Genomic DNA, 10,101 nt, shown 5'->3' on the forward strand with positions numbered 1-10,101 from the left:
ATTTATATCAAATCGGATAATAATTATTTTGAGTTGAAATTTGCAGAAACGCAATTTGAGCCTGCTATTTCATAGTATACGCAATAATTCAATCTCCAATATCTTGAGTGGTCTTGAGTAACATAAACTTTACCAAGACATCAAGTGTTTTAATCATTCACTTGAGTTGGTAATCGGGTTACATGGTGGAGTCAGGCATCCCACAAAGCTACGTAAGGCGCGCTAAGGGAACCGTCCCGTTTGCTAGGTATTTATCTCCAAGTCTACCTTCCACCTATCCTTCTTTTTTCCTATTGTCTCAATAACTTCACACAACGTGAGCCTCTCATCATCATGTCGAATATACCGATCATTATCAAGCATCAAGGCAAGAAATATGATATCGAGCTCGATCCTACGTCCAACGGCGAAACACTAAAATATCAGCTCTATTCTCTTACTGGAGTTGAGCCAGAACGACAAAAGATCTTGGTTAAAGGCGGGCAACTTAAAGATGACACCGATCTTTCGAAAATCGGCGCCAAGCCAGGACAGACATTTTTGATGATGGGAACGCCTGCAGAGGGAGGAACACTTTCTAAGCCAAAGGAGCCCATAAAATTCGTTGAAGATATGACCGAAGCAGAAGCTGCACAACAAGTTGGAGCAACACCAGCTGGATTACAAAATCTGGGAAATACATGTTATCTCAACTCAACATTACAAACTCTCAGAGCGATTCCAGAGTTGCAAGATAGTCTGCAAAAGTTCACACCAACTGAAGCAGGTTCCAACAACATGCTCAATGCATTCCAACTCAGTCGACCCCAATCGCTCGATATGACAGCTGCGATGCGAGATTTATACATGCAGATGTCAGAAACTCAAGAGGCGTTTCCGCCACTCATTTACCTCAACGCTCTACGACAAGCCTTCCCACAATTTCAAGAAAAAGCCAAGAATGGCCACGGATATGCACAACAAGACGCTGAAGAAGCTTGGACGCAAATCCTCCAGGTACTACGATCAAGCTTGAAGATTGATGAAGGTGGAAACACAGAAGGATCTTCATCTACATCGGTCTCTTTTGTTGACAAATATATGGCGGGAGCATTCCAATCTATCACGGAGTGTGATGAGCAAGGTGCAAAGGACGCAGGCGAACAACCAATCAAGGGGAATGATGTTTTCTTGAAGCTAGATTGCCATATCACTGGCGCAACTAATCATCTTCGAGATGGACTGGTTGCGGGATTGGAGGAAAAGATTGAAAAGAGATCTGAAGTCCTTGGTCGCGATGCCATTTACACCAAAAAATCCAAAATTTCACGCCTTCCCAAATACCTTACTATTCATTTCGTTCGATTCTTCTGGAAACGCGAGGCTCAAAAGAAAGCAAAGATTATGCGCAAGGTTACATTTCCTCATGAATTAGACGTAGTAGAATTCTGTACGGATGAGCTCAAGCAAATGTTGATCCCGGTTAGGGATAAGGTTCGTGAGGTACGAAAGGAAGAAGAAGATATCGAACGTGCTCGCAAGCGTCAAAAGCGTATCCACGATAAAGAAGAAGCTGACAAGAAAGCTGACCTCGTCGATGAAGCCTCATCTTCCTCGAAGAAAGATGAGAAGAAGGAGACCAAGGCTAAAGACGGCGATACCGAAATGGAGGATGTTGTTTATAAGACCGACGCGGAGATTGATGCGGAAAAAGCTGCTTCGATCTTGGAGGCAAAGAAGGAGTTGAACGCGTTAATCAATCCAGAGCTTGCCAAGGATGACGGAGCCAACAAGTCTGGTCTTTACGAACTTCGTGGTATTGTTACCCATCAAGGTTCTAGTGCGGATAGCGGTCATTACACTTCATATGTGAAGAAGCAAGGACCACTCGACCGTAAGACTGGTGTACGTGGTGAGGAAGATGGAAAATGGTGGTGGTTCAACGATGACAAGGTTTCAGAGGTTGATGCTGAGAAGATTGCTACTCTTGCTGGTGGTGGAGAATCTCACTCTGCGCTGATCTTGCTCTATAAGGCTATCCCATTACCTACTGCTGAAGGTATCAACCAATAAATTCGGGAGTTTTCCATTGTACTTCAAAAGCAAATGGCATACATTATAATTACATAGTTGATACAATGAGAGTAATCACACAATAAAATTCTTTCAAACGATGAGAGCAATTGCCCAATGAGAGTAATATCTAAAATGAGAAAGGTTCGTTTCATGAGAGTGATTTAACGCCATTGGAGTAATTTATCACACAGCGCGAGTATTGTGTTGTCATCCCGTAATTACTTCAGCCTCAAATGCACTAAGACCCCATCTTCGATTATAGAATCTTCAAGCATAACAACGAAGAAAATAACTCTCCGGCCAGCAGACATAATTGTATCACAACCCTCAAACATTCGGAGACATGTTTCCATGTTTCCATCCCTCCCCCTAGCCCCTTATCCCGTCTAATCCCAGTACATCAAAAAGTCCCCGAAAGCTCTCCGACAAGCGAGATCTTGATTCTTTCGACCCCACTATGGTCACACCCCCACTAAAGCTCGATAAATCTAAGATATAAATATCACGAACATTGTCCTGAGTTCTGAAACTTTCTTCTTTGTAGAAAAAGATAGATTTTCATGATTAGAAGTTATAATCATATCCTACTTGTTGTTTTGTTATCATTCATTCTCGAATATCATTTGAGTGAGATTGGGACTGGAAAGTTTGAGTTTAGAATTGGGATTTTTGAGAAGATTTCTACGTTGGAGATGTCGGAGCATAAACATGACGGGGATGTGACGGAAAAGAATAGAGAACATTGGGAGTGGGTATTTCCTGTTGGTTTGGAGAGTGTATGATGAGGAAACAGGATCGTTCTTTCATGCGCTGGTCCCATGTCTGGTGGGATGAAGATGTTTTTCTCTGGCAACCGCAGCGGCTATTACTTCTTGTCTGGAATCAGTGTTCACGAGATCGAGAAGATTTGTATTCTCCTATAATCATGGATCACATGCATTCCCCTACATTTTTCCATCCCCTCACTTCCTCCCCCAATCACACTAACTCCAACCCAGCACGCACGCCTCAACCTACGACACACGTTTCCAGAAAACCGCCGACCAACTAATCTCCATCATCCAAGAACCCCGCACCCTTTCTTTCATCGGCGCCAACTGGATCACCGAGACCTCTCCCCCATCACACACCATCAAACTCCTCGACTACGCCTGCGGCACCGGTCTCATCACCCGTGCTCTCCTCCCCACCATCACCCGCGCCATCGGCATCGATCTCTCTTCCTCCATGGTATCGCAATACAACGCGCGCGCCTCCAACCAGGGACTTTCTCCATCCGAAATGTTTGCGCATCAGGGAAACTTGCTTTCCTCTGAGCCGGCCCCGGAATTGGAGAGCGAAGAGCTATATCAATTTGATATTGCGTTTGTGGGGTTGGGATTTCATCATTTTTCGAATCCGTCGTTGGCGGCGAGGAAGATTGGTGAGAGGTTGAAGAAAGGGGGGATTTTGGCGGTGGTGGATTTTGAAAGTCATGATGGGTATGGGAATCCGAATGGTCATGGACATCATCATGGACATGGACATGGACATGAACATCATGAGGAATTAAATGAACAAGCTCAACAAGCGAAGGAAACAGTTACTCATCATGGATTTTCTGAGGAGGAAATCAAGAAGATCTTCGTAGATGCGGGTGTGGGTGCGGATTTCGGGTATATGGTATTGGGGAAGGGAATTGTGTTTCATGGAACTGGGGTTGAGGGAGGGAGAAATGATATGAAGAGGGCGGTTTTTATGGCGAGAGGTGTCAAGTTGTGAAAGATTGTTTGTGACAAGTAGATTTTCGAAGAGTCAAGAGAGGACATGGATAGTTTGAAAGGAAGATGATTGAGTGCTGGAAGCTAGATTGTGAAGTGCGTGATGTGCAAGAAATAGATTTGGCAAAGTGATTTCGAGGGAACCTTTCTGGAATCTGAATACCTAAGCATGGTAAACAGACATCCCAAACACCATCAAACTTCCACCTCAAACCCTCACATCTCCATGCCTACAAAAGAACACACACATCATATCCTAGGAAATCACTGTGCAAGTTCAACAGGCCTTTCAATTTCGCATCTCTCAAACTTTCCCTCCCTTGTACTACAACTACAACAACATCTGCATTTTTAATCTCGAACATTTTTCAAACTTCCATACTTTCCTTATCCAATTCCACAAAAAAAATAAAAAATTCTCCCACATATCTCCATACAACCATCACTACAAAATCAAAAACCCGATCTCACGATACACAGCTGTATGTATATGTATAATTAGGTGTGTATACATGGAGGATTTGTATATTCTAAACTAGAAAGTATATCTGCTTACCTGCCTACCAACTTATTTTACTTACACAAATCCCTCATCCCTCATTCCCTCTCATTCTAAAATCCCAAATCAACCTGCCTTCCAAAGTTCTTTTACAATTTCTATAGCCTTAACCACCACCACGGTATAAACTAATCATGGGATACCAAACCTTTATTTCTCATCCCATATCCCCCATCAAGCCCTATCCCTATCCTCGATTCATCACCCACCAAGCCACCCCTTTCTCTACAATCCAAACACACAACTCTCAGCACCTTGCTCCTTAGCCCTTAAACCCAACACTACATATCATCCAATCCTTCAATAATCCATTTATCAAAATACAAAATCCCAAGTATCAAAATATCAAGCTCCAATACTCACAGCCACCAATCTCCCTTCACAAATCACATACCCCAAATCAAACCGCCCCTCAAAATGCTTTCACAATTTCTTGACCCCTATACACTAAATAATCACTCCAATATAGCTAATCGTCCATCATTCATTATTTACTATTCCCCATCAATCATCCTCCATAACTCTACTATCCCTCATAATCTCTCGTTCTACTTCCTCATCCCTCTATTATCTCTTACCAACCTCTATCACCTTTTCCAATCCTATATTCTCCCCTATCAACCCCTCAGCCCTATTCCCGACCCATCCCCTATCACCATCTAAACCGCTCCTCCTCTCTCTCTACAATACAAACAAACAACACACAATCCTCAGCCATAAAAACCCAAAATCACCACATCATCTGTTTAACAAAAACCAACCGGAATCGAAATCGAAACCCCAACATCCACACTCCTACCTACTCACACTCACTTACCTATTTCGCCTAAAATTCAAACCCAATCCCAATACTCAGCCACACCTCCATATACCCACCATAAACCTATCCTCCAATCTATACTCAAACCCATACTCAAACCCAATACCCAATACCCACCAACTCACATCTCCCTCCACAAACCCATACAAAAACCAATCCAGACCCAGACCAACACACATAATCCCACAGTCGCAATCCCCCAAAAAATCACCTATACCATCTCATCATCTCATCACCCCAAAGCGCTCACCCACATGATCTCGCATCTCAAACATCTTCATCTAATTCATCTAGCTAGTGAAGTTTGACTCCCGATGATACACTATATATATATATATACCTGAAATCCGTCTCTCTTTTATATAATTACCATTATATATTTCTCAACGAAATAATTAAATGAATGGATGATATAAGATAATTAGAGATAAAACGAGATAAAATAAGATGATACTCATTTGTAAGACTATCCTCCTATCTATAGAAATATATAGTATAGTTAGAAGATCGAAAACGAAAGAGTAAAGGGTTGAGTAATGATATAATAGTGTTAGAAATAAGAAAGAATAATCATCCTAAAAGATAGGAAGGAAGTTACAGATAGAGAGGGTGAAACCTCTATTTTGAAGATCACTCTACTACCCTCGTTTGACATCTCCTACATACATACACATACATCATCTCATTTACAATCGCACTCGCAATCACCCACAATCGACAATCCGAAATGTTTTCAATTTTTTTTATTCTTTTATTCAATAAACTAAAAATAACGTAACTACTTTCAACTAAAATCCATGTCTACAAATACTACCAACAAAGTCGCTGGCAACCATTTCCGATAGTTCGTATCATGAATCCAATTGAACTCCCATCCAAAAGCATTCAATCCACGACCCTAATCATTCATGTTGCAACATTATAAGCTTATACAAACTTCAATCCAAGCAAAACTCGATACACCAAGCCAAACCCCTTCAACCCATAAGATTTTATGAGATCTCTCGCCTCCCATTTTTATAGATGCAAGACTAAGAGAACCAAGGTGGAGGCCCTATGTGGTCAATCATTCCCACGCCGTGCCTTACCCAAGAAGAGTAATGTTTTGAGATCTTGAAATAAAAAAAATCGGACAGTGTACGCCAGAACAAAAACATAACAATCAAAAAGCCTCCTGCCCAAACCACCACCCATCCATGTCTCCTGAAAGAGTCCACCCTGGGAATCCCCAAACGAAAAAGCATCCAAGATAACACCTGAAAAATAATGATGCCGTGAGGCAAGCCTATCCCTTTCTATTTATTTTCGAAACCGGCAACCAACTCCGATCCCCAGATGAATGGCCTCACTAACATGAGGTTTTTGTTCGTTCTCTCTTTGATTTCGTAAATAGAATGTAACAGCTTCCGTTCTTTGCCTTGTTCTCAAAGCCGGGAGTATTGTTGTATCGTGGGAGGGTGAAAGTGTGGAAGAAAAAAAAATGTAAATGCAATAATTGAAAATGAATACAAGATAAGAATACTCAAGGTTCTGGCATGGACAAGTCCTGATAGAAAGGAGGAAAAACATGCGAATAAGGATATATTCCAGTCTTGGGAATACTATCTAAGAATAGAATATTCGGATCAATATACAATAATGATCAGCCAGCTGGTTCTAGCAATAAAGTTTCTTTGGCGCACCACAGATCAACCTTCAGACAAGTAGAATTTCAAGAGGAGATATCACTAATGTGTGAGATTTCTTGAAATTCAAACAATAGTCTTCTAAGGTCTATTACTACCCAAACGTCTGAGCATATCTCGGTCAACATCACTGTCATCGGGTTCCACAATATTTGCGATGTTCATCTGATTAGGACGTTCAGTTTCTCTTGCCACTCGATCATAATTTCCACCTCCAGAGTTTGTTCTAGCAGGGGATGCTAGAGGAAATTGAGCAGACTCGGATCGATAAGGAGATACCTGACTAGGTTGGTGATGGCCGCTTGGATTCTGGGAATGAAATGATGACGATGAACCATTCGGAGAGGGATTATTTCGTGGTGCTTCATTCGAGTTGACCGAGGCCCATTGGGTCGATTGTCGACCATCTTCCATAGGTCGGTATGCTAGAGCGTTCTCTCCTTGTTGGTGTCCATATTGGCGAGTAGGAGTGGATTGAACGAAGGCACGATGTTGGTATTGCTCTTGAAGGGATGATGATATGCGGGACGGAGCATTATTCTCTCGGCTGTATCCGGAGAACTGACCAGGGGCAGGTGGCGCCGCTCTAGCAAAGTGGTGCTCATCTGCCTCGCGCTTACGCTTTTGAGAATCCAATGAGCCTGTCGGAGAGGGTAAGGTATTACCCTGATCATATGGTGATCTGTTAGGCAAAGAAGGGAGATGTGTTAAAGGTGTTTGTCGAGGTATTGAGCCTGTCGGAGAGGGTAAGGTATTACCCTGATCATATGGTGATCTGTTAGGCAAAGAAGGGAGATGTGTTAGAGGTGTTTGTCGGGGTATTGAGCCTGTCGGAGAAGGCAAGGTATCCCGATCATGAGGCGATCTGTTCATAGGTGGGAGATGTGTTGGGTGAACACGCTGTTGCATATGTTGGGGCGCATATTGGGCGGCATTTTGTGGCGGATAATGGGCCACCTGCTGTGGCATTTGTTGATGATTGTATGGCATTTGTGGCCCGGGCGCGGCTTGTTGTGGATGATATCCTTGATACGGTTCCCCAGGGTTTTGATTCGTGGAGTCACCTGGCAGTCGTTGCCCGTGAGCACCAAAAACACCCGGATTTATATCTCTGCCATTAAGCGCCTCAGTCAGGGCAATAAGAGGTACAAATGCCTGTGCTGAGGATACAGGAGTAAAAACACATTCCTGTTTGAAGCGGGCACAATTAGTACATTGGCCTCCGGAGCCATCAGCGGTAAAACCTGAGCAACGAATCTATTTATGACGTCAGCATTGTTCTGATCATTTTTGTAGTAATTTATGAAACCTCATATTGAGCTTTTAGAAGGGGGGGGGGGGGCTGAACATACCTTGCGTCTTCTGCAATATTTGCATGCGATTGCGGTTCTTTGCCTAGGAGCACTCTGTCTTAGAGGCGGTTGTGCAGCAGGAGGTTGATCTTGTGGATATCCTCTACCGTCATGATAAGGATAGTGAGATGGATGAGGGAGTTGTTGTTGTGGATAGCCTCTGTTATCTTGATAAGAATGATGAGACGGTGCAGCAGGGTGTTGCTGTTGCGAATAGCCTCTTTCATCATTATAAGAATGGTGTCGAGTTGGAGGAGGGGGTTGCTGTTGTGGGTAGCCTCTACTATCCTGATAAGAATGGTGTCGATATGTAGGAGGAGCAGGAGGTTGTTGCGAATAGTCTCTACCATCACGGAAAGAATGGTGGGGAGGTGCATCATATCCTGCCGGCATGGATCTGCCACTTTGAACAGGCTCCTGATACTGTCCAGAATAATTTGGTCCATTATTTGCATAGGGACGATAGGGTTCTTGGTAGGCAGATGGACGAATGTTTGAGTCCCAACGTTGTGCTACACTGTACGAGCTAGACGTTTCGATTGCGGGGTATTGGCCTTGGGGGTATGTTTGATGCGGGGCGCGATTGTCTGAAACTTCTTGGGAAACATGGCTTATATGACGTAACACACGATCATCTAGGACAATCTGATGGTCACGGCGAAGATCTTCCAATATGCTCAGCTGAGAAACACCTCGGGTAGCATTGCGAGAATATCGCGATTCATTATTTGATGCATATGCTAGGGGGTTTTCTGAATCCGCTGGGCGGGAGGGATATAAATTGGATCTGCCACCTGCTGGTGCATGTTGCGACATGGAGTTATCTGGAGCAGTTTGAGGGCGACTGACAGGATACGGCAATCTATTATCTGTTGCATAAGCTACCGGATTGTCCCAAGCCGTTGAGCGGAAAGAATGATCAGGTGCAGCGCTTGCTGGTGTATGTGGTACCGAAGCGTCTCGTACAGCTGGAGGGGGAGAACGATTCGCGCCGCTTGTTGGTGTATGTGTTACCCCAGTGTCTTGTCCAGCGGGAGGGAGAGAACGATAATTGCCGCTTCTTGGTCGTAGATGACGGGGAATGACTTCCGGCCCATTGTGGAGATGAGACGGATGTGTAGACATAGTGTCAGGAATCGAGCTCAGTGGTGCCAAAGTGCTTGCTGGTGCAAGTGTCGAAGTTGTGATAGAATTGACGCGATCCAGAACATCTTGACTCGAAAAATCCGGATAGAGAGGTAAACGAGTTGAAAGGTGAGCTGTCTCCCCTACTGATGAAGGTTGAACCGACTGATGATGATTGGAGGTTTCTTCTCGAGAGACTCGTTGATGCGTTGGTGCAGGTCTGATGTTTTGATTAAAAGAGTGCGACATTTGGAGCCAAAGCAATGATAGGTTATGTGTGTTGTGTGTTGTATACCGACAGAGTTTGTTAAAGAAGGCAATCTATATTTTTGGGACAGCCCAGCTGCAAATTGTTGCGTGGATGTGAAGAATTGAAGGAATTAAGATTACTATCGTTAAAGGGGAGGGGAGAGAAGTGAAAAAAATGTTGGTGGAAAGCGGAGGAGGAATGAAGGGAAGCTGATTCTTTTTAAAGTCCCAGAAAGCAATTCCCGATAGAAGTTTGGTAAGTAGTAAGTAGTAAGTAGTAAGTAGTAAGTCGTATGTAGTGAGTAGAGTTGGTGGATGAACGACCGGAAAGATTGGGAGACGATTGACTTTCTCACTAGTCAAAGAAGACTAATGCTGAAATAAATATTTCCCCACTTGGTATCGAATAGACACTAAGGAAATGTATTGTGAATAAAGTTTTATCCAAATACTTTATTCTCCGAATTGAACAAGTCACGTAAGTGAGGTAAGCCCA

At 43.4% G+C, this 10,101-nt stretch overlaps 3 protein-coding genes across 3 annotated transcripts; 2 read left to right on the top strand and 1 right to left on the bottom strand.

Annotated features, from left to right (window-relative positions):
• Positions 1 to 333: 333 nt before the first annotated feature.
• On the top strand, positions 334 to 2,052 carry EAF01_004427 (uncharacterized protein; the record flags this gene model as incomplete). Its single annotated transcript, XM_038912681.1, has 1 exon — positions 334 to 2,052. The coding sequence occupies one exon, from the start codon at positions 334 to 336 to the stop codon at positions 2,050 to 2,052; it is 1,719 nt and encodes a 572-aa protein (XP_038772365.1).
• Positions 2,053 to 2,570: 518 nt separating this feature from the next.
• EAF01_004428 (uncharacterized protein) lies at positions 2,571 to 4,191 on the top strand. The gene is made up of 2 exons (XM_038912682.1): positions 2,571 to 2,803; positions 3,054 to 4,191. The coding sequence occupies exons 1-2, from the start codon at positions 2,616 to 2,618 to the stop codon at positions 3,814 to 3,816; spliced, it is 951 nt and encodes a 316-aa protein (XP_038772366.1). The 5' UTR covers positions 2,571 to 2,615; the 3' UTR covers positions 3,817 to 4,191.
• A 2,769-nt stretch (positions 4,192 to 6,960) lies between these two features.
• On the bottom strand, positions 6,961 to 9,605 carry EAF01_004429 (uncharacterized protein; the record flags this gene model as incomplete). Its single annotated transcript, XM_038912683.1, has 2 exons — positions 6,961 to 8,136; positions 8,232 to 9,605. 2 exons carry the CDS (start codon positions 9,603 to 9,605, stop codon positions 6,961 to 6,963), a joined length of 2,550 nt encoding a protein of 849 aa, XP_038772367.1.
• Between the last annotated feature and the right edge of the window lie 496 nt (positions 9,606 to 10,101).

This window comes from Botrytis porri (genome assembly GCF_014898465.1).
Source record: "Botrytis porri strain MUCL 3234 chromosome Unknown BPOR_005, whole genome shotgun sequence".
NCBI classification, from domain to species: Eukaryota; Fungi; Ascomycota; class Leotiomycetes; order Helotiales; family Sclerotiniaceae; genus Botrytis; species Botrytis porri.